Source organism: Hypoxylon fragiforme (assembly GCF_022984875.1).
Source record: "Hypoxylon fragiforme strain CBS 206.31 chromosome Unknown GGS25scaffold_8, whole genome shotgun sequence".
NCBI classification, from domain to species: Eukaryota; Fungi; Ascomycota; class Sordariomycetes; order Xylariales; family Hypoxylaceae; genus Hypoxylon; species Hypoxylon fragiforme.
This window is the reverse complement of record NW_026054763.1, coordinates 2,399,908-2,423,387: the sequence shown is the minus strand read 5'-3', so window position 1 is coordinate 2,423,387 and position 23,480 is coordinate 2,399,908. Positions and strand designations below refer to the sequence as shown.

The following is a 23,480-nucleotide window of genomic DNA, read 5'->3' as shown; positions in this document are numbered from 1 at the left end:
GTAGGTTCCCTCTATTATGGAAAAGAAGAAGAGCAAAAGATTCATTTCCGAAAAAACTCCCCGGTATCTTTATCTATGTCCTTCCGTCCCCCAACATGGCTCTGAAATAAAAGAAGTGAGCGGCCTTTGCAAGCCCATCTATCTTTTTTCTTTTTCTTCTTCGACCTCTTCTTTAAGTGACGGTGTAGCCACCGTCCACGCGGAGATCGGCGCCAGTGACGTATCCGCTGGCATCAGACAGCAGGAATGCGACGGGGCCCATCAGATCGTCGGGCTGACCCATCTTACCCTGGGGGATAAGCGAGGTCCACTGTCGCTTCAAGTCTGGCTTATCGTCGAGAATCTTCTCAGTTCTATTGGGAAAGCGCTCTGGTTAGCTGCCGGCCAGTCATGCTTATAAGATGACGGTGTGAATGATGGGCATTAACTTACAGGGCTGTGAGCATGTAACCGGGCGAAATGCAGTTCACACGGATACCGGCATGCGCCCACTCGACGGCGAGCGACGCAGCCAAGTGGCGGACTGCCGCCTTGGCACTGTTGTAAGGACTGCAAAAATGAAAATTGTTAACCACCTCTATTCACGACGACAACATTTGGGCTGAGGATTTCGTGACTTACGCTTGGGGTTGGGGAACGTTAACAATAGAACCACTCATGCTTCCGATGAAGACCATGCTGCCGGGGCTCTTGCGATCCATTAGGTGCTTGGCAACAGTAATGGCGAAGAGGTACGTGCCATCGACATTGACGCTCCAAAGCTTACGCATTCGGTCAATGGGGTAGTCGACGGCGTTGTAATTCTCGGTGAAACCGGCACTGGTAACGAGGTGATCTATCTTTCCGTGCACCTTGATGATATCGTCAATGCAGCTTTGCACTGAGTCGGCATCGGACACATCCGCATAATGGGCAGTAACTTTGGGGACTCTGGTGGCGCCTGGGTTTTCCTTACGGAATACTTCGACTAGCTCGATAGCCTGACGCTCGGCTTCTTCCTCTGTTTGGTTGGGAAAGGATTGTTAGCATTTGGCTCAATCTGTCTTGGCGCATCTTCGATTTGCTATGGTGTGGGTGGGGAAAAGACCATGGCACGGCGTTGACTTGTCAAAGTGGGATTTATACAACAAATGGGACAAGTCGGTGAGGTGTGAGCAAGGGTTAGGCATAAATTGGGAAGGGAATTTGACGGCAAAACAGGTAAATGAAGAATGGGAAAGAAGGGGAAAAAAGGAAATGACAAAAAAGGGAACGGGCTTACTGTTCATGTCGACAATTGCCAGATTAGCACCGCTAATAACCATGCCTTGGCCCATGACAAGACCAAGACCACGAGCACCACCAGTAACTACACCAACCTTGCCCTCGAGGGAGAAAGAAGCAAGGGTTCGCTTCATGTGGAAGCCACCACGGCCTTGGACGGGCGCAGAGGACGGAAGGGCGTCCTCCTCAGGATACTCTACGGTGATACTGTCGTCCGTACGAGCAAAGGCACCGGGCGGGGGTGGCGATTGCTTGTCCTTGTTGTCCTTGTTGTTCAGAGGGTTATTGTTGTTGTGCAGGTAAGCGGCGGCGCCGGGTAGGGTAGCTCGGGGAGCAGCAGCAACTCTGCTAGCTGAGTTGGCAGCTCGCGCCGATGCGCGTAGTAGATTTCGGGAAAGCATGTCGCAAGATGTGTGTGTTTGTGTATTGAGAGTTGAGGGAATTGGGATTTGGGACAAAATCTATTTGATGTTTGTCGCCCAAGGTTGTAAGGATACAGGTAGGAATGCAGAGTCGGTCGCCTAGGTGAAGTGGTCCTCCGCGTGTAATAAATGTAAACCTGAATGTATCAATACCTTATAAGGTATATACTAAGTAGGGTATGTATGTGTGTTGATGATAGTGTATGGTGTATGTATGAGGGTATGTATGAGGGTATGTATGAATATACGTAGACAATGTATGTACGTATGTATGAATGGACGAAGGAGCTCTAGAGTTGAGGAAGTAAAGAACAGAGCACCAAGTGAGAAAGTGAGAAGCAAGCAGCTTCAAGTTTGTACGGACTGCGGGTTGCGGGTTACGTGTGTGGTTGATTGGATTTTTTTTTTGGATTGTGGACACCGCAAAGTCAGTAAATGACGTATGCGCGTTTCTTTTGTCCAAAGTGAAGCTCTATTACCGCTTTAGGTGTTTTGAGTGGGAATAGTAGTAAATCAATACGTTTAATATGATTCACTAACCTAGTCAATTGGTATCGAGGATTGATCTACCAGATGGTATATGCAGAGTTGAAGAATGATGGATGATGGGAAAAAGAATAGGGAAAACGTTCAGACGATGTAGGGAATTAATGGGCAATTAATGTACAGAGGAAAGACTGGGAAACACGAAGGGCGAGAGGGAAAAACTAAACCACCGCCCAAAAAAAAAAGTCAGGGGACCAAAAAAACTCACGATCTTCCTTGAACACGCTTTTACTAACAATCTTTTTTTTGGGTTAGGTACTTGGGTACTGTAGTTACTAGGTACCTAGTATGTAAGCTGCCCCGGCTGGGTACTGGGTTTCAAATGAATTATCATGTGTACATCCATACATTGATACATCTAGTACGGTAGTACCTACCCTAGGAATGTATGTACTGAATGCCGGGTGCTGGTGCTGGGTGCTACCTGGAGGTTCTGCAGCAAGGTTGCTTCATAGCTGCTTTGCTGAGTGAGTTCAGTTAAGTTGAGTGTTGGCAGATGCTGGGATGCTTCACAGCACCTTCTCCAGCTCTTTGACGATCCATTCTTCTACTAGTATAGCACCTACCCAGGTAGACATTGTTCTGCCTTCCGGTCCAAGCTTTCCTCTAACTACTACATAGGTAATTAACTAACCTACTAACTACGTACCTACACTATCGTTTTCATCTATTTCTACCTAGGTAGGTGGCCACTGACGCCTTAGTTCCCCCCGGTCGGTGCCTTGCCCCCTGACACCCTTTAAGGATGACACCTGGGATGGAGGGGTAGCATTACGATTAAGCTTAGGTGGATTCCGGATGTCTCTTTGGTGGAGACTACCGTAGCTTGCAGTTATTATTTCGCTGTGGCCTGCTGTGGCCCGCTGTGGCCCGCTGTGCCTTTTTACTATGGTACTACACTACCCACTACACTACCCACCTGGTAAGTGGTAACCCACCCATCTGGCGGCTAACATTGAACTTACAGGGTAGTATAACGTGCTGTAACGTGCTGTGCGTGCTGTAAAAAAAGGCCCATTCCAGACCCATGCCAACCAACCGGTTGGAAATTGGAATGAAATTCAATGAATAAAGCTCTTGCATAAGGAACGTCTAGAACTAATAGAGCAATGAATAGAGCAATCCATTCAATGTTTTACTGATGTTTTTGACACCTTGCCTCGATACATACCTTGTCTTGACAGCTTTCATCTCGTGAGCTGGTACGGTTGAGCTTGTATCTGCCCATTCTCTACCATGCATGTGCAGATAATTCATGTCACAGGTTCAAATTGATTCAATACATAGCCAATACCGTGACATATACAGGTAGTTATGTACTACTAGTAGTAGTCTACTAACCTTAGGTACCTCCGACAAGAACATAATAAATGGAAGGAAAAACTTACATACGTAGGAACAACCGCCAAACCATCGGAATCAATATCAATACACAGTACTACCAGCCCTGTAATGTAACCAATCCAGAGCCTCCAATGATGAAGTCCAATTTATTAAAAAATCATTCAGGTCCTTTCCTAGCTTCCGTGCCGGGGTCATCGTAACAAGCCATTACGGCATCGGCATCGGCGCATCGCACATCTCACGCAACAATTGAAAGTCGTCGGCTCCGCAAATACATACTACTTACATCCATTATCCATACCAGGCATACCTACCTAATGTATGTACTACTGTGTATTACATCTCATCAGCATTGAAAGTCCCACTGTTGCTGCTGAGAAAGTGGGAACACACTCCGGACCTCTCTCTCACCTACTATTCAAGAGGTATGTATATGTAGCCACAGATAGCTTTTAACTATAATTAGTTTTAGTGTATCTTTCGGTGTAGTACTCGCCCACGACCAGTCAGCCATCCCAAAGCCAAAAAGCCTCATCGTGAAACCTATTCCCCCCGCCTCTTTCCCCCCTTTTTATTTTCTTAGTGTAGTTCTCCCCCATCTACCGTACATCCATCCATAGCTTACTTACATACATCGGAAGCGGGACTCTCAATCTTCGTGGGATTTGCTGTCGCTACCTCCCTATGGATCCTCTTGTCGTCACCGCATCGAAGCTATCCCCCTGCCGCCCCATCCCCCTTTCTCCACCATGTCGATTATGTACATATGTAGTGTACATGCCTACATCCACACATCCACCTACTGTATGTATACTAATGTAATATTAGAAGCTAGAAGCGCAAGAGACAGGCCAACGCGCATCGAAACCCCAATATGATGATTTCATCAAGCTTGTCGTTTCATCACCATAGGTATACCAACACAGACCTACCTGCTCAAATACCTGATTTAACCCAAGGTATAGAATAACATACTGATAGTTACTCTTGCTCCTTTTCGCGTAAGGGAGAATACAAACAGGTAACTAAGTAAGCAACTTGAAGTTATAGCCAAGATAGACAGATACATACAGACATACATCAGCATCGAATTACTCAGCCCCCAAACCCCCAATCTCAATCTCATCCCCCTCTCCCAAAAGAAGCAACATTATCGTCGTCGTATCGTGGCACACACACACGCACAACCATCCCCCCCTTCCCCTTCCCCTTCTCCTCCTGCTCCGGCGTTCCGAAGGTCACGATGGTTGCTTTCCCACCACGCCAATACCCTATTATTACCAAGAAAAAAAGAAAAAAAAACCCCAAAACCAAAACCAAAACCAACCAACCCCCACAAACGCATCAATACAATCGGTGAGCCGAGCAGGCCAGAAACATGGTGTGGGGATACATGTACATGGGCTAGTACGTACGTCGTACGTACGTATGTGTATGTACATAATTAATGTACGTAGTACGTACATACATACACAAATCATTCGCCTCACACGAGCTTTGCTTGCTTGCCTGCCGGCCTACTTACTTGCTTGCTTGCTTGGAAAATTTGGGTTGGGTCCGGTCGGTCTCACGATGGATTCAATAACTACTAGGTTAGGTAGTTGGTTGCTAATACTATGTGTACCTACTTATTAGATGTATTATACAATGTATTGATAGACCAGGCCTACATAGGTACCGACGTAGGTACACAGTAGGTATGCACATGCGCATGCAATGGCGGCGGCGCATCTACAGAGGTACGGTACCTAAACAGCCAAGTAAACACACGAAGGAAAAAAAAAAATCACAAGTAGGATTTGAATTATTTGCGTCTTTTTCATCTTTCAATTTTTTTTTCTTCGGTTCCTCCCCATCTCCAGGGGTTTGACGGCGTGCATGTGTATATGTATCTTTGTATGTATGTATGTATGTGGAAACTATGTACTATGTATGAATAAGCGAATTTAGTATTACATTATCTGGTAGAAGAAGCAGGACATATTAATATGTGTATGTTCATTGTCTCATGCCTTCCCACCCTAGTATCGCTTTCTCTCTCTCTTTCTCTCTCTTCTTGCTCCTACAAAATAGCTGGGGGGAGACTGCGGCTATGGCTATGGCTATGGCTATGGCTGTTGGTGTTGGTTGGTTGCTTTGGCTGGTACTGGCGTGGACATCGTATTATTTCAACCTCGATGTATAAGTTGCCCAAAAAAAAAAGAATTGAAAAGAAAATCCCGCGAACGTATGTATCAACCCCGCAAACGCGTGATTGCTGGCGAGACTCTGCATACCCAGGTAGGTACTGTACATAAGCGTATACGTCCCTATCTTAGACCAAGGGGAAGGACAGAGCCAATCATCCGATTATTGTCGTGGGCTTGGCCAGAAGAAAATGAAAAAAAAAAGGGTAAAAAAGGGAATAAAAATCTAGCTGCGAGCTTATTGTCAGTCGCACGAGATGTGGGTATCAACTCAGAAAAATATTATGCCATCTCACACGTGTTTTTCGAGCCCTGTGCCATTTCAATTCCCAATAACTCCCATCACCCCAGTAAACAAAGAAAAAGAGAATGTTGCGATTTGTAATGGTAGCAGCCGCCCTACAGCTATCTGGTGCCAGGGCCCCTTTTCACCAATAGTCTACGCTGCTTTCTTTTACGCTCGGCACCAGACTTCTCCTAGTCATCTAGCCCGAACATTCGGCGCAGTGCCCCGAACTTCTTTTTCTTCTTGTTTCCTAATCCATCCACCGTCACGTCACCTTGTTCGTTATCGTATCCTGCGACCAGTCCTTGACTTGTGCTACGTCTATTATTGAGAGTAGGTCTCTCGACGGCATCCGCCGCGATGCTTTCGCCGAGTAGGTCGCCGACCGAATTTGATCGCTTCATGCTCCCATCGAAGGGTTCGCCCAACGGCCAACTTTCGTTTCGCTTTACCGAAGCCCGCTTCTGGAGCCTTGGACTGGATATATTGTCGCCGCGAATATCCTTCAACTGCTCACTGCTTCGCTCTAGCCTGGTATCACGCCTAGCGGCGCTCTCCGTAAGGCTGGAGCGTTGAATCTTGCTTGCTGGGTCTGCCCTCTTGCCAAGTCTTAGAATTCCCATTAGCGAGCTTCGCCTTTCCTTATGCGACACGGCAGGCATTGATACAGATGTATTGAACCCGCCTCGACCGGAGCGTGACCGCGTCAGAGTAGTGGTTCCGAGAGCTTCAGAATTTGAACGCGGTAGCCCTGCACGATTGACGTTGGGTCGAGCTCTTGGGCTCTGGAATGGACTAGGCATTTCGTCTTCGCTGTCGGGCAGCTCTGGAGATTCTTCGTCCACCTCAGGTACGGGGGTAGATTTTCTAAAGTCTTTTCCACCAGCGGTAGACGGGCGGAGAGTCCCCATCGAAAGCGGACGGGCCTGGTACGAAGAGCTAGGACGAACGCTTTCATCATCGCTTGAGTCGTCAAAACGACTGCGGAAACCAGTAGCTCCACCCTCATCTTCGTCGCTAGAGTCACCGAAGCGGCTGGATCTCTTAGAGCGCTTCGCAGGTGATTTAGTTGATTTGCCAAATGATGGAAAGTGTATAGCCGGGAGGAGTCTTTCTTGACTAGACACACTACTGGATCGCAAGGTATGTCTCATCATACTAGTTGGGGGCCCGCCGGTAGTAACGGCACCGGAGCTGTGTCGGAATCCAGAACCAGCCGGGGAAAGCGATCTCAAACTGAATCGTCCGGAACCCTTGGTAGCAGCATGGTATGTACCAACGGACTGTGGGCGCATGGAACTGCGAAAAGTGAACCCCCCGCCGTGTGAAGCGCGGCTCCGTTTGAAGCTGCTGTCACTGGCATCAGACCCGCGACGTTGCAATGTGGGTTTGTCGTCAGTCACAAAACTTCCAGGCTTACTTGTCGGTAGTGCTTGAGTAGCCTTGACGTTACGGGGCTGGGTTGACTTGGACAGGACGGCTGTTGGCTTCTCGCGCTGCACAGTCTGTCGTGTGATAGGCTGGCTAGCATGTGGTGTATCATGCGGTGCATTGGTATGAGATCTCATAGTCTTGCGCATTCCATCCGAGGCCTGTGCCTTTCCAGCATGTTCACTGCGTAGAGAGGTTCGCATTCGCGACTCCCTCGGTGGCGAGGTGACGACAAGCTTATGATTCGCATTTGAATTCGCCTGGGCGGTGTGATCTCTCCCCGGGTGGGCCAATATGGGTTTTTGTGACGGCGGTGAGGTTCGGCTTTGGGTTTCAGGAACCGCCTTCTGGCGCTGCATAGTCTTCCTGTTACTATTCTTTCTCATAGGAGGTGTAGCAGCTTCTTCTTGGTCACCCTCAGTAGCGGCCTCTTCGATCGCTTCACGTTCAAGCTGTAGTCTTTTCTCAGCCGTCAAGCTACGCCAAAATGCCTTTGCTCTCTCCCAGTCATTCTGATCTCGTGGTAGTTCTGGTAATGTATTGGATAACTTAGACTGAGTTTGATTGTCAATTTCGGCCTGAGCCTCAATCGTGTCCGACTCCTTTGATGCACCTTTAGACGACTCCCCATGTTGAGGAGATGAGATTTCGTCAATAGTATCTTCAACGACTGCGTTCAAAGACAAGAAACCATCTCCCTCTGCACCAAGGGGATAATCATATGCATCACTGTACACACTTGAATCGGAATCATCAGATTCGTCCACATTTATATCTGAGGGGGCTGTAGTGGCGAGCGTTGTTTGCGGTAATGTCACGGGTTGGGTGGGATGTACAGTCGCACTTGGTTCAAATATCACAGAAGAAGCACCGTTGGCAAACTCCTCGCCTTGAACATTTCTCGTGGTGTTTTGGGGATTGCCAGTGGTGTCTGATTCAGACTCGGGGAACCCCCCTGGCAAGTCAAAATCTGGATGGCCTGGTAGGTTTGCAGCTGCAGTACCGTGTTCTGGCACCCTAGGACTAGGCTGTATAACAGCAATCTCGGGAATTTCTTGGGGTGGGAGACGAATGGCACTTGGTACTCCTGCGCTCGGTTCGCTTGGTCCTTTCTCTTCAAAGGCAGTTGAGTTGTTTAACGAGGTATTTTGTGCTTCAGGTTGGGTGATTTGCGTACTAGGAGCCTCCTCTGTATCACTGGCGCCTGCGACACTATCAAGAAGATCATCATCAGAGCTTCCAATACTACTGTCCGAAATGTAGCCGCTCCCTTCGACAGAAGTCACAACCGGTGGCAAGGGTTCTCTGAATTTTGAGATATTTGGCGCGTTTCGTTGCGTTTGCTCTTGAGCAAGCATCAATCCTAAAGCATGATCGCTTGATACACCCAAGGACGCTTCACCGGGTGCCTGAGTGGTGTCGGATGTACTTGCTGGATGGACTTCTGGCGAGGATGGCGTGGTGGGCGAATGGATAGGTTCGTAAGGCCGTACGAGGGGTCGTTCTTCGATTTCTTTTGCTTTCTTCTCCCTGATACTACCAAAACTTGGTAAGGTAGGCCGAGGCTTCATAATCTCGTCGTCGTCGAGTGGAATTTCCCTTCTTTTACTTCGCCCAATGTTACTATACCATGGCCGCTTGTTTTGCTGAGGACTCGGAGGGCTAGTGGACTCCGTATCTCCTTCGGGCGCAGACTCTCCGACTACTGTTGCCATCGATCGATCGTCGAAACTAACACGAACCGATTTCTTCCTAATGGCACTTTCATCGCGTTGGTGTGGAGAAGCCCCACGAGATCCTGACACATCTGAGCTTTTGTCCGACGGCGATGCTTCTCTAGGCGTAGGGCTGGTTTGTTTGAGTGCTGATTTAATGGGCGATGCCGATCTTGGTAATGGTGTATGCCGCACCGAAAGTTTGTCGGAAGGAGTTGCTGAGAAATGAGCTTGACGAGCCGGGCTATTTGAATTTGACCGTGTCGCACTACTCCCTTCCCTAGAAAGGCCAACAACCGGTTTATTATCCACAAAAAGAGCCCTTTTTTCCTTGGCTACCTCGGGTGCTGGTTGAGCCTTCTCCGAATTGTTGCCATCAGTTGATGATTGTGTGAGCACCTCACTGCCTCCTTGGGCTGGGGATAGTGAGTCTCCAGGCTTCTCAAAGATGTACTGTCGTGTTGGAACTGCGTCTAATGCGTCGAGGACTTTCTGGGATGGACGGACTGGAGGTTCGGTCTGCTTGGCAACTGCTCTAGGCTCGTCTTGTAAGAGCGGCGCTTTGCTCCCTACGGAACGGGGCGAGGAGCTCGTGGTTGGCTGTTGGGCAGCACGTTCGGACCGCGATGGCTGGGCTTTCTCAGAGTTCTTGTGAACTTGCGCCGGTTCTTTGGATGTAGTAATGATGGCCTTTACTTCAGAATCCTCCAACAACCGAGATTCCTCTATCGTAGGTGTTCCTTCAATAACCGGCTGTTCTCGCCTCGGTAAATCGCGCACAACTGCATCGGCATCGACCGTGGTTCCCTTGATTCTTGCGACTGTCCCTTTCGTCAATTCGCTACTTTCCCTTTGAGCTCCCCTGCCCTTCTTCTTCCTTGGCTGTTTTCCCGCCGTGTTTCTAACTTGATACTCAGCGTTCTCTATTATTGGCCTTGGAACCATCCTCCTAGAATTTCGGTCGTATACCATTGGCTGATCGGATTTCGCGCTGGTCATTGATGATAAAGAGGCTCGATTTGACCTGGGAGGCGACGCGGGGATTTGGGTCGGCGGGCTGGAAAATCGCGGCTCCTGGGTCGAGTTAGGGGATGCTGGTGGTGACTGGGCATGGAATCTGGTTGGATAAGAAAAGTTCATAGATGAGCTTCTGCTATCTGGTCGTTGAGGCACAGCAGGAATTCCCTGAGGTTTTTGCAGTTGAGGCTTCTCTGTCCTCATCGGCGCATCCGATGTCCTCACGTTACTCGGATCGCCGGATGGCTCGGTGTACCATGAATGACTTCCGGTCTTCAATTTCTGTGATGCAGTTCGAAAATTTTGCATTCCTACCCCGAGAGAAGCTGACTTTTTATGGCTTGTAGGTATTTGAGGAACCGGCGGATGCTCTTCAGCCGCGTGTATTGAAGAAGCTCGATGAGGTGAAGGAGTACGAAAGGTGCGCTCCGCCATGCTACTTGAGCTCAACCTTCGTTCGAGTTGCGCAGTCGGACGCGAGACACTAGCAGCAGAAGCGCTACCAGCGGAGGAGACTGAGGAACTTCTACGCATCGTTCGTTTGGTCTGAACTTCCGCTACATTTGTGGGCGTATGAGGACGCGCTCGCAGCGCCGCTGCTGCTGCGGCTGAAGAGAGCGACCTCGTAGGTTTTTGGTTGGCGGCAGACATGAAGGCGGATGCGGCAGCTGATGCAGCATTCGGGTTCGCGGTCCTGGAATTCAGAGGCTATAGAATTTCAGGGAAGTTATTAGCATTCGGAAGTGGGAACTAAGGCGGAGACAAAGTATGATGTTATAGACAAGGACCGTCATCATAATGAGCAAATCGTCCGTCCGACCTAATGGAGAAACCCTCCTATATGCTAACCAAGCACAGAAACAAGCTGGAACCATCAAAGACATTCGCACTAGTGCTAATAAAGTACAAAGAAACACGAGTCGTGTAATTGTGTAATTATAATTCAGGACACAAGCGCTTTAAGACAGTAAAAATGCGACGACTCGATAGAAAAGTAAGAGACGGATGGGAGGGATATATGTAGGGACATCTGAAGTTTCATCTGGAGTTTTACTTACGGGATTTGGCGGCCGATGCCTTCGCGATCCGCCAAACATTTTGGATAAGTGATTCGCCGGGTCAAGGCCTGGCCCTTATCGACTATAATTGAGACCGCATGAAGAGATAACTACCTAATGTAGTAGGTAGTAAGATGATAATTAAGTATTGCGCAATAAGTTGAGTTGGTGAATTGAAGCTGGGATAAATACTTATAAAGTCTATACCAAAGAAGTTTGTTTTATTTTTTGGTTTCCCAGCGCGATGGGACAAAGAAAATAAAAATAAGGAAACTCTGGAGCTTCTCAGGAACGGGAATCCTGGGAAGTTCAATGTTAGAGGTAAGACGTTGACACTGAGCGTTCGATCCACAGCTAGTTAGCCCCACTAGCTTGGGTAGGGTTCCACTTAGCACTGCATTTGCTATGTAATGCAAGCGCAGTGAGGATGAGTTGCCGTCACCACCTACCTACATAGTACCTAGTAGTGCACTAGCAGCCTAACAGGTAAGAGCATTACCAATCTAGCACCCTACATAGAAAGTACGATGCCTACATAGTACATATGAGGTAGATGCCCAGGTAATGTATTCTATTTGTACGTGGGGTTGCCTGTCGCTTCCTCCACTCTGATATGTGCCTACATTAGTAGCAAGTACTATGTACTAGATACATATGGCACTTCATCAACTTCAAATGTTATTATATTGGTACTCTACCTTGAACCAACTTTCCTTCACATCCGGACCTCATGGCTAATATTGGAGACAACACATATTTAGATTAGTTCCGAACTAATATGATCTTATAGACATTTAAGCCAAATAGATTGAGAGCTTTGGTCTTGTCTTGTCTTGTCATACACACCAATACCTATGTACCTAACCTACATAGATCAGTCGATCCTGTCGAGTTTTTTTTCTCAGAACAAGGATATAACTGGCAAGACCAAAGAGTATGTATCTCATGGAAAGAACAGAATAGGTAAGTACGTAGGTACTAGGTAGTGTGTGTAGGTAATACCCCTGTTATTAAACATAATACTCTAAGGTGGACGGCGGGACGCCGGGATCCAACTTCAGCCGACTCAGCTTCATATGACGTCATTTGATTAGGCGATGTCTACTATGTTGGTATATTGATACCAGTAACGGATTACATGAACCTATTACACATGTGTAGTATTTTAGTATCTTCGATCTTGGATATCTACATTATATACACAGTATTCCCATCCTTGAGCAGTTGACTCAAATTTTACGCGATCTTCAAAAAATCTTATTAATCCGGGGTTTAGACATCTGGCGTATTGAAGTCTGATCATCTTAATCATCACGGTGGTCCCTGGCAGATAGGGGCATGCAGGTACCTCAGTAGGATCAATGATAGTAACACTTGAGGTACAATACATAGGAGGCATTGGATGTATGCCCAGGTGTACAATAGAGCTTATACCAATACTAACCTATAGTCCAGCACACACATGATCATGCCACATACACATACATATGGAAGTATATGTAGGTACAATACGTACATGTCATATAGGTGACGTTAATTGATAGTAGTATTCAACGTCCTATTGGCTTTATGCAGAATCAGAACCAGTGCATACGTGCTCCACGACGTTTGGCCTTCTTCGCCCAACGATTCCCGCTTCGGCCACGACAATTACTCATTTCGGTTTTACTATTTCTTATTATTGGGCATGAGTTGAAAATTCAACGCAGGGCAACTACAGGAGCCAGGTGGATTCCCTGGGGATTGTGAGGTCACGGCACTATTGTACACTAATCAATACAGACGTATGCGTTCAAGTTCAATACACTGTAACATCTACATATGTATCTGATTTGTAGACTTCTAAGTGCTTCTTATGGAAACAAAGAAGCCTGAGGGCTACTGATCGTAAGTGCCTAGTATGTGGGAACCAATGGCAATTCACATTGGAATGCTATGTCCTCCATTATAAAAAACCAACTTCCAATCTCGTGAGCGTTTGCCTCTTCAGTTATGTTGACTACCGTTTCCCTGATTACCTTCATCCATGCTGAAGCGATAGACATGATGATTAGTTGCCTGGAGCGTATACACTGGAGCATAAATTAGGAGTTGTGCCTCGGAAGCAGAAGGAAGCTCATGGCTTGTGACTGATAAGCACGCCGAGAATGGAAAATTGATGTACATGCGAGGAATGCCTCCTCTAGGACAGTCCACACAAAGCGCGGAAATCCAGCCATGACAAGCTCACCAGAAGCTTTCAAGACTTGATGCAAATGGAGGGATCCGAAAATGCAAATTAGAGAAGGCAGTGCCAAACGCATGATGCTAATGCTAGGCCACTGGATTGTCCAACAGACCGACAAACTTAGGATCGTAGCCAGACATTGGTCAATGACTAAAACATCCGTTTGGTCCGACACCACTTACTCCAACGCTTATACTATCGCGCGTATGTACGATGGTGGGAATCAGCCGAGGTATGCCTCCGTTCGGACTCTGATGTTCACAGTGATCCTCGGAGTCATATCCATTTTCCTCCTGGTCTTGGTGTGGAGTCTGATCTTCCTGGGATGGCTGACCTTGCTGCCCAGAAGAAGATGCATTGTGCCGATCAGGAGCGTTTGAGTTGTTCTTAGCAGGTACTCTGTTCGCCCTCTTGCCCTTGCGCGACTTCATTTTTGCCTTCTCTAGCAGCCTGCGTCGTTCAGCTTCTTCTCGACGTCGTCGCCGGTCCTTGATTTCATACTGCCGAATCAAGGCCTCAGGGGCACGGCCGAAGATTCGCTCATATTCGCAGAACTCACAGATCCAGATATCCTCAGGCGCTGGAGGATGGTGGTAGTTCTGATACTCGGTCTCTCGACGGCGCTGTTTGGCAGCCTGTACAAGTGAATTTACACGACGCTTCGGCTTCTTGGGCGGTGCGTTAGCTTGGGTCGTTCCCTTAGCTGCACTTTCGCTATTCGTATTGACTCCCGACTGCAAACTCCCGGATCCCATCAATGGGGGTACTGAGCTATTGTGAATCTGAGTGCCTCGGGGTTTGATACCATTGTATTGATCTCGGTAGTCAGCTGAGAGAGAGGACTGGTGCATATGATTTAAACCACCCATGTCAGAAGGTGTAGGATCGGATCCAGGCCACGAAACTGGATTCTGAGAATCGAATGTGAATGTAAACTGTGATGTTGGACTAGATTTTGTAGTGGTTTCTTGTTGTAGAAGACTAATATTCTCCTGGCCCGACGGTGTTGCGAGTTTCTCGGCACTGGCAATAGCACTAGAGATGATTCCGGAATTTTCTCCTGTTATGCCACGATATAAGGTTAGCAACTAAGTCTTCTGAATAATCCTATGTTGTCGCTTGCTTGCTTAGACATGGATAGAAATACGAAGCATGAAAGCAATGTTTACTCGTTGGCTTGACAAAATAAAGAGAGCGAGAGGAATTGGGAAAAAGTAGGAGAAGCAAAGGAAGGGGGAGAAGTAAGAAATTCAAGATAGGATATGAGGTCGGAGTTTGCGCGCTTCATAACGTACCTGCGGCAGGTGGTGATGGATACTGGATACCACCAGGTCTAAGCTTGGTAGAGGTCCGGCTTCCCAAACTACTGTTAGGATCTGAGAATCCTCTCAAAGGGCTCCTGCCATTGCGCATTCGACCGTACCTTCCTCTGCCGGGTCCGGATATTCCTTGCCCATTCACAGCGGAACCTCCTGACTGATAATATGATGCTGCAGTCATTCCCGACGTATCCAAAGATCCTTCATCGCCTGCTGATGGAGGTGATGACACTCCTAGCGCTCCAAGCTCATTCAGCACATGCGTCCCATTCAAAATGGTTTCGCCAGCAGTTGGGATTTTCCTCTTCTTCTTATTGTTACTATTTTCGAAGGAGTCATAACCGTCTGCAGAAGATGCGGTTGAAGGTGGAGCTTGCGGGTTCGGTTGCCGAGGTTGACCTTGTCGGAGAGGGGAACGAGTCGCGTTTCCGGAAGTATCGTGGAGTGGTCGCGAGATAAATGTCCGGCGGGCCTGGCCAATCAACAAATTGCTATTGTTTTCGGCACCCAATCCATTTCTGCGTACGCTTGCTTCTTGGCCTAGCTCGGCTACATTCTCTCGATGTGCTACATTTGGGGATTCGACTCCTAATGACACCAAATCATCCTTGGTATTGTAGGGGTAGACGAAAAGTGGTGCTGTAGTCTGAGGCGCAGGCGGGTACTGAATGCTGTCGGCCACACCTGGCGATAGTCGCTCCCGTAGTCGGCGCTTAGGAAGTGGTCGGATAGGCCGGTCTGGGAAGACGGACGAAGAAGACTCTGGAGACATGTTCTCTGTATGGACTGCTTCAGGACCACATCGAAAGATTGTTAGCCACAGAGCCTTTACAGTAGAAGACGAAAAGCACGAAGACATCGTGTAGGTAGTAATTAAAAAAAGGCAATGGAGGGGTTCATTGAAATTATGATGCGATAGTGTTTGTGAAGGGTTCTGCGTTTGGGAAGAGCATTCTGTAAATTCTTCCCAAAAAAAAACCCATGAGAACATGATTGAGAAGGAGAGAACCTGAGTTGCAAGTCCGAAATCAACAGGTCCAACCGGTAAACCTCATCCGCAGACAAGTGTCTAACAGCCAGGAGGGGAATCGAGGCCTGCAAGGTATTCCACACTAGGGGGGGCAACATACCCATCACATCCCGCTATTACAATCGAAGTTTCTGACAGCTCAGCCGTCTCCTGAGGTTGCTTTGCTAGCCTCGTCTATTCAAAGTACACTCGGGATTATTTACGCGATGAAGCTATCGTATTGAATCGAAATGGGCTCGGCAGCAGCGAAGACACACGTTTGGTTTGTCCGTCGACAATCTTGTCAAAACAATCCTCTCCTTTTCTATAGATTGATAACCATATTAACACATGATTTCCAATTAAGAATGCAATTCTGTCAGAATAGTAGCTTTAAGTCCAACTAGACAGTGTAATTAAGTCCCCCGCAGGTTATCACCGCCGCCCCTGAAAGTAAGGAACAGCATTGAAAGAGGGCATTTGTTATCTATACATACCTGAATAAAGAACAGAAATATGGCAACTCCAAGCTAGGTAGTAGTTGAGGTGTTGGTAGTGGTTGGTAATAATGATGGTGGGTGGTGGGTTGTTGGATGACCAATGCGGCCCACGACGACTTTCGGGGACGTAGGTAAGATAGGGTAAGTACGTATTCAAGACGGGCTGCTCTCTTTTCTCGCTAAGGATTTATTGTACCCAGAGAGGATCCAGAGAGGATGAGGTAAATCTTGTGCAGGAAACTAAGAAACGGTTATGCTGATACGATCGTATGCAAAGATATCGCAGAAAGCAAGAGCAACGACAGTTATCCTTGTTGTGATTGTTGTTTTTTGATGTTTCTAGAAACGTCAATGTTCGTTGGTGTTGGGTTGGGGGGGGACTAGATAGACATTGAAATCAGATGGATGTTCAATGTTCCAGTCTCTCTATGAAATTAATAACCAGTTGAGTGACCCTTGGGAGATCTCGGCAACTGCTGGTTAAGTAAGTATGTAAGTACGTATTGTGCAATTGTAAAAGGTTGGTAGGCATGTAATAATGCCATGTATAATAGTAGGTAGTAGGATAGGTATGTTAGGTACTTACAGCGTACGTAGAAGGGTAGAAGATCAGTTGTGCTGGCGAAGTGTAATTGACTGCATATGTGAGGGATGACAGCCCACTGTGCCACAGAAAATAGTAGAGATTGTAGCAGTACGAAATGCATGTGTCTCACGAACCCTAAAGCCTCCTAGATATATTTAAATTTGCCTGGTTTCACACTATTAGTAATTTAAGCAGGAAGTCACGGTACTTATTCAATCAGGGCATGTAACCTGAAAGTTAGATTTAGCTATCATGGATCAATCAACCCGGGTGGTAATTATGTATTATTCTGTTTCGTCTGTGCAGGTACGGGATTATCCCACCTTACCATTCATTACATATGCATTAATCCAGTATGTATGTCTTCCTTCTCCTCCTTCCCCTCCACGCGCGTAGACCCTAATTGTCATCCGTTACTACTGTAAACTACATTAGTAGGTAAATACATATATAATACATACATATTCATAATCATTGAAACTATTTATGTGTGCTCCCAAATTCCGCTGGTTTATTCAATGTTTAATGCAATTCTCACTCAATTCCACCTTGTTTCTCTATGTCACGTCTTTGTTTTGGTTTGGCTATGTACTGTTGCACATGCTCGAATGAATGCATACATAGGTAACTATACATACACATCGTATATCATCATCGTCGTCATACGTATTACAAGTACGTACCTACCTATTATTAACATAACCTGGAATTGATCAAATTGAAATTCCCCATCCAGTGCATTAGGTAATGAAATGTGCGCAATTACATTATCCAGTGGTAATTGGGCAAAATACTGTATAAATCTAAATATTCTGTACGGTGCCCCGCGTTCACTTCTATCTATATTATGTATATATGTATAGGGCAGGTGGGCAATGACAGAACAGACCGATGGAAATCCGACACAGGTTCGGATCAATTATGGGAATTGGATGTTAGATGCTACATAATATACATATGTACCACTTACAGTATGTAACTAAATGGGTCCAAAAAACCTTGAAGCTAGAAGCTAAGAAATTAGCCCCAAAAAGGGAAGGAAAGGAAAAAAAGAATTGGAACTACGGGACCTGTAACGGTTCTCGGGCCCATGCTCCTTCTTTCCCCCCCCTGCTCCCCTGTTAATATTTTTTTTGGTAGTTGGAGGTTGCAGCGTCGCTACTGCCAGTCGCTGGTCGCGCGAGTCTGCTGCCCGCGCCGGGCGAGGACCAGGACCAGTGCCAGTGCCAGTGCCAGTTCAAAGTTGAGCTAAGGAAATAAAATACAAAAATACATACAAAATACATAACCTCAGTGCTCTAGGCTAACTACCTACCTAGTGCTGTGTAATACTTTAGTACCTAACCTAATACCGAATACCTGCTTAATACTGCTAATGCTACTAGTAATGCAATGTTGCTCTACTCTCTCCAAAAAGTGACCCTCTCTTGCTCGTCTTCACCAACACCTCTTACAGTACTTCCCCTCTATTACTCTTTTGTCTTTTTCTTTTCCAAAGCTACCGCAACCTTTGCAAACATCGAATTCCAGTCATGATAGTCTTCGAAGTATACTTGCGATGTTATTATCCTCTGACCTCTGACTTCGTGTAGCCAGGAATCCTCCCAAGAAGCTCCAGTCTTTGCTCGCCCTGGAAGCCTCTTCTTCCATCTTAATCCTCATCTTTTCCAACCACCTCCGCTCTTCCTCTTTGTCGCGGCCAATCACCTACAACTACTTACCTACCTAGTACTCTAATCTGTTATTCGACTTTACGAATCTCTCATACAATTTCATCTACCTCAACCGCTGTCGAGCTCAATCCTCTTTTCGCCTACCAAACTTCCTCCCATACTCCTACTCAATCCCAATCCGACGAAGTCGCCTGCCTACACTATAAGCGATGGCTGGTGCTTCTCCGACTAGACGTTCCTCCCGTGCGCGAACGACTCAATCACAATCACATAATACGTCCAGTGCTTCTAGTGCATCGGGTCGTGCTGAGCGAAGCACAAGGGCGTTTACTAAAACTGGTTCGCCTCAAAAATCGACGGGCAGTGGGTCTCTGTCCTCAGAACCTCCCGAGGACTCGACACCAACCAACGAAGATACTATCCTACGCCGACGAAGTACGCGCGGGAAAGACGACGATCGCGAAAAACAAACTAAAGTAGAACTACTTGACATGGCAACCGCTGGCGACGAAATCCAAGAAGATGACGAAGCTGTCCGTTGCATCTGTGGGCACGATGAATACCCAGGACCACCGCCCTTCGATGAGGAATCGAAGCATAATCTTAAGGACTCAATTGACCATGAGCGGATCTTTGCTATTGAGGTGACAGATGATATGGCTGGCTTTTACGTGCAATGCGAGTTCTGCAACACATGGCAGCACGGCGCTTGTGTTGGCTTTGCAGAAGAATCCAATCTCGACGACATCCAATACTTTTGCGAAAGATGTCGAAACGATTTACATAGAATATATACAGCAACCAATGGGTAAGTGTTGTCGTCGAGTCTTTAGATGCTGAAAAAAATAATGCAGAGCAGATTTTGAGGCCGGTCGCATTGGTGGTTCCTCAGCTGCGGCGGAGTTGCTGACGGTCGCGCTTTTTTGCCGATCCTGTCTCTCCAACTGTCTCTTCTGTCTCTTGCCCTCCCAAGCCCGACTTTCTTTTCTCTAACATCCGACTTCAATTACCTTACTAATATCATGTCACCCAGTCAAAAATACTCGATATTTCTTCCTATCCATCGGTCTTCCCGAGCCGTTTCGCGAGCCACTTCTACGGCCAAGGATGGTGCGCAGTCTCCTCAAGACAATTCTACTAAAAGCTCACGTTCCTCTGTAGCAGCGCATACCTCGAAGCGGCGTTCTACCATGAATAGCCGTGATGCTGCCTATGATGAAGAAGAGCAACTGCGCCGAGCGATTGAAGCAAGCAAGGAAGATGCCATTCCCGAAATTACGGAACCTCCCCCAAGGCGCCCCAAGCGAGGCAGAGATGATAGTGAAGAGTATGTTTCCAACACAGTTTCTAATGGCCCAGCGCCGTAGCTGACCCAATACATAGAAAAGTCGAAGCTATCAAACGACAACGAACAAATTCCAAATCACCATCTCCAAAAGTTGAGAGACTTCAATCGGCTCCGCCCGAGGAGTCGGAAGATGAGTCTATCATGCGGAATGGAAGCTCCAAAAGATCACGAAATGCAGTTCGGAACCAGCGCGAAAAGGCCGAAAGGGACGAACGTCGTGAGGAGCAAGAACGTAAACGAGCTGAAGCTGCTAATAAACGAAAGGGTCGGGCTGAACGCCGGAGAGCTGATGGTGAGCCTCATCTGATATAACGAGAGAAATGTGATTGCTAATGCACGTACACCTAGACTCCGACCCATCTGAAGAAATACCATTGGCGGTTCGTGCCGCTGCAAACAGGGCAACAGAATCAGCCCAACCCCCAGAGCCTCCTCTATTGATACAACCCCCTCCCGATTCACCTCCTACAGTCCCAGCCCCTACCAGCACGCATAAGAAAAAGGCAAACAACCAAAAGAAAAAAGGCAGGAATCAATATACTAAAGACCGTGATAACCGCGATCATGACGAGTCACCAGCGAGATCAGTATCACGCGATATCACAAGAAACGCGGACGAAAACGGCACGTCTCATACGAAACTCGCTCAGGAGAGTAGCGGCAAACAAAGCAAGTCGAAAGGGGGCATGAATTCAAGGATTACTATGACGGATATGAAGAGGCGCGCCAATAATATCCTAGAATATATCACTCGGACACAGGTCGAGTTAGCAAGCGAGCCGTTGTCAGAAGCTGTAGTAGCTTCTCAACAAAATGGCACGCGTGGGGAACCCATCAATGGTGTTCCTTCGATCAAGGTCAACGGTGCCAGCCAAAAGAATGATGGCATCTCTACGAACTCGAATGGCACGACAAGCATCGGCAGCAACGGCCATAATCTACCAACTGAGAAGTTCAAGGAGATGTCTTGTATTGAAATGATGGATATACTGACTCGAGATTTGGTGAAATGGCAGCAAGAGTTCACTCCGTAGTGTGAATTCTTCTCTATTTTACCATTGGAATCTCCGGCGTTATAAGGGGTTGGCTTCTGGTACGCTCCAGGCTTTATATCCGTCTGCATCTACCCGGCGTTATTTGGGTTCGGACGAAGGAGTTTGGAAGAGATCGAATTCTCTTCAACGAACAAAAAGTTCTACCTTGTACTTTTTCTTTCTTTCTTTCTTTTTTCTCCCCTTTTCTAGTGTCTAGAATTGGCTGTGCTAACAACAAAATGTGTGTTGAATGGGTTGGCGGTGAAGTGAGTTTTGGAGCTCGTGTTTTCTCTCCCTTTTTTCCCTCAAGAAAAAGTATGAATCCACACTATGAGGAGACCACAATACCACCAATATTATCTATGGTGGAACAGATGGGATGGACAAGGATCTCTGAGGTATCTCCAGGCGCGATGTTGTATCTACAATATACCCCGATAGCTATATCACATTATAGCGCTTTTTTTGTTACTACTGTAAATGTACATACATAGGTGTGTTGTACAATGACTGACTACTACATGCTTTACCAAACACATTGGAATTTTTAATTGTATATGGATCTCCGATTTATTTACTCTTGGTATAGGTACATTAATTCATAACCTGTGATATAGCACTGAGCGCCAAACTTTTTTCTTTTTTTACGTCCGGTCCACGCTCATAAGTCATAGTTATCCAAAGCTTCACCGAGAAAAAGTATGGCCGATAACTCATACTATCCCTCCTCCCTTGGCAGCTCCTCTCTTCGCCGCCTGCTTCTCCTTCCTAGCCTCCTTGATGCGTTTCCGAGCTTGGTTCATGCTTACCGGCCCATCCGACTCCCCGCGCGCATCCTTCAGCGCCCTCGCCCGCAGCGCCGTCTCGCTCACCTCGTCGAGGCCAAAGCGGCCGACGAAGCCGCCGCGCCACTGCTGGACGATCCAGTCGGCGGCCTGGACGATGTTGGGGAGGCCGCCCTTTTCGAGCTTACCCGTGCGCAGGGCGATGTTCTCGAGGAAGACGAGGGGGTCGTTGGTCGGGGCGCTGAGCTCGCCGTACATGGTCGGGTCGCGTAGGTTCATCTGGAATAGTAGGTAGTCGGCGATGGTCTCGGCGGGGACCAGGCCGTCCTTGACGCACCCGACGAGCGAGAGCTTGAGCATCGCTTCGACGTCGCTGACGTAGGGAACGAATACACCGGGCGCGTCGACGACGAAGACGCCACTGTCGATCCCTGCCGCGGTGTCCTCCGGTATCACCCGCACCGGTGTGCTGAGCTTGCGCGTCACGCCTGGCTCGGCGCCTGTGCGAGCGGCATTGGGCAGCTCGGGCGACATGCCGACGCGCCGCAGCACGTTCAGCAGGCTTGATTTGCCCGAGTTCGGCATCCCGACCACCATGGCGCGCAGGCCCGTCAGCGACTCCGCGGCCACGGCACGCTGCTTGATCGTCTCGATCAGCTGGTTGATCGACCGCAGGTTGCTCTGGTCCGTGAACACGACCGTCGTCCTGGCGGGGCCCCCCTCTGCATCTCTGTCTTGCTCCTCTCGCCGTGATGACTTTGGTCGTCTTGCGCCGGGTTGTATTTCCCACCCATCTTCATTGTCCAATTCATCCTCTTGCTCCTCGCTCGCGAACACACCGCTGCCGGTAAGGCGCCCGGCGTGGAAGTCCCCCAGCAGCTGCCGCTGCTCCTTGAGGACGCGCTGGCGGTTGCCGCCCGGCGCGAGGAGGTTGGACTTGGTGTACACGATGATGCGGTCGCGGCCCGCGAGGGCGGTTTCGAGGAGCGGGTTCGCGGAGGTTATGGGGATGCGGCTGTCGCGGCACTCGAGGATCAGGCTTATGCTGGAGAGGATCTTGCGCATGGAGGCGAGGGCGCTGACGTGGTGGCCGAGGTAGTAGGAGCGCGGCAGCGAGGACGTCACTTCGAAGACGGCGCGCGGCGTGAAGATGCCGCTCTTGGCTGCGGTGGAGGCTGCGGCGCCGGCGGAGCGAAGGGGCGCGGCCATTTATTTTGCGACTAGGTACTACGGCTACTAACTTGGTAGTCTAGTTCGAGGAGTCGAGGCTTGTTGTTTACGGCGGCCGGGGGGGTGTGGAAGTTGTTGTTGCGCTGGCGTTGATTACCATCGTGCGCATATACTATCCATTGTTGGGTGTTCGTGAAATAATTATGATATCACGAGCTTTATTATTAGTTTGCGCTTCGCTTGATTAAGCTTTGTGGTAATAATAGATGATACTAATAATGATGTACCTATAGTATTGTTGGAGAAATCTCGGCTTCGGTTCGGTCAGCCTCGCCGGAGAAAAAAAAAAGATAGTTATCATTAAAGTTTAGTCAGAGCTTCAGCCTCGTAGGAGGTGGGTGCAGGGGCCCAGCTCAGGGACACAAGGAGGGGCGATGACGCACATCATGGCAGGGGTTATGGGAAGTGGGTGGGGTGGGATCCTTAATTGCCAAGATTGTGGCGTTTTGCGGCTGAAAGGTGTGTGGACTGTCCCGATCGAGTCTCCACCTCCTTCCTTCA

At 48.0% G+C, this 23,480-nt stretch overlaps 5 protein-coding genes across 5 annotated transcripts; 1 reads left to right on the top strand and 4 right to left on the bottom strand.

Moving 5' to 3' along the window:
* Nucleotides 1-172: 172 nt before the first annotated feature.
* GGS25DRAFT_524840 (NAD(P)-binding protein) lies at nucleotides 173-1,664 on the bottom strand (the record flags this gene model as incomplete). Its single annotated transcript, XM_049264678.1, has 4 exons — nucleotides 173-353; nucleotides 433-549; nucleotides 622-1,000; nucleotides 1,262-1,664. 4 exons carry the CDS (start codon nucleotides 1,662-1,664, stop codon nucleotides 173-175), a joined length of 1,080 nt encoding a protein of 359 aa, XP_049114111.1.
* A 4,424-nt stretch (nucleotides 1,665-6,088) lies between these two features.
* Nucleotides 6,089-11,398, bottom strand: GGS25DRAFT_425924 (uncharacterized protein). Its single transcript, XM_049258605.1, has 2 exons — nucleotides 11,269-11,398; nucleotides 6,089-10,918 (listed from the first exon to the last, which is right to left on the bottom strand). The coding sequence occupies exons 1-2, from the start codon at nucleotides 11,305-11,307 to the stop codon at nucleotides 6,239-6,241; spliced, it is 4,719 nt and encodes a 1,572-aa protein (XP_049114110.1). The 5' UTR covers nucleotides 11,308-11,398; the 3' UTR covers nucleotides 6,089-6,238.
* Nucleotides 11,399-13,493: 2,095 nt separating this feature from the next.
* GGS25DRAFT_425811 (uncharacterized protein) lies at nucleotides 13,494-16,409 on the bottom strand. The gene is made up of 4 exons (XM_049258604.1): nucleotides 16,321-16,409; nucleotides 15,945-16,199; nucleotides 14,791-15,603; nucleotides 13,494-14,555 (listed from the first exon to the last, which is right to left on the bottom strand). Exons 2-4 carry the CDS (start codon nucleotides 15,946-15,948, stop codon nucleotides 13,639-13,641), a joined length of 1,734 nt encoding a protein of 577 aa, XP_049114109.1. The 5' UTR covers nucleotides 15,949-16,199; nucleotides 16,321-16,409; the 3' UTR covers nucleotides 13,494-13,638.
* A 1,868-nt stretch (nucleotides 16,410-18,277) lies between these two features.
* On the top strand, nucleotides 18,278-21,527 carry GGS25DRAFT_504674 (uncharacterized protein). Its single transcript, XM_049262159.1, has 4 exons — nucleotides 18,278-19,390; nucleotides 19,616-19,909; nucleotides 19,966-20,222; nucleotides 20,279-21,527. Exons 1-4 carry the CDS (start codon nucleotides 18,792-18,794, stop codon nucleotides 20,962-20,964), a joined length of 1,836 nt encoding a protein of 611 aa, XP_049114108.1. The 5' UTR covers nucleotides 18,278-18,791; the 3' UTR covers nucleotides 20,965-21,527.
* On the bottom strand, nucleotides 21,528-23,375 carry GGS25DRAFT_504671 (P-loop containing nucleoside triphosphate hydrolase protein). The gene has a single exon (XM_049262158.1). The coding sequence runs from the start codon at nucleotides 22,956-22,958 to the stop codon at nucleotides 21,678-21,680; it is 1,281 nt and encodes a 426-aa protein (XP_049114107.1). The 5' UTR covers nucleotides 22,959-23,375; the 3' UTR covers nucleotides 21,528-21,677.
* Between the last annotated feature and the right edge of the window lie 105 nt (nucleotides 23,376-23,480).

Excerpts from the sequence above, each read along its gene's own strand:
- GGS25DRAFT_425811 (XM_049258604.1), bottom strand. Across the intron at positions 14,556-14,790 it reads TCCATCACCACCTGCCGCAG|GAGAAAATTCCGGAATCATC; the intron begins GTACGTTATGAA and ends GTGGCATAACAG.
- GGS25DRAFT_425924 (XM_049258605.1), bottom strand. The coding sequence starts at position 11,307 with ATGTTTGGCGGATCGCGAAGGCATCGGCCGCCAAATCCC. Across the intron at positions 10,919-11,268 it reads GGCATCGGCCGCCAAATCCC|CCTCTGAATTCCAGGACCGC; the intron begins GTAAGTAAAACT and ends GAAATTCTATAG.
- GGS25DRAFT_504671 (XM_049262158.1), bottom strand. The coding sequence starts at position 22,958 with ATGGCCGCGCCCCTTCGCTCCGCCGGCGCCGCAGCCTCCACCGCAGCC.
- GGS25DRAFT_504674 (XM_049262159.1), top strand. The coding sequence starts at position 18,792 with ATGGCTGGTGCTTCTCCGACTAGACGTTCCTCCCGTGCGCGAACGACT. Across the intron at positions 19,391-19,615 it reads ATATATACAGCAACCAATGG|TCAAAAATACTCGATATTTC; the intron begins GTAAGTGTTGTC and ends CATGTCACCCAG. Across the intron at positions 20,223-20,278 it reads TGAACGCCGGAGAGCTGATG|ACTCCGACCCATCTGAAGAA; the intron begins GTGAGCCTCATC and ends ACGTACACCTAG.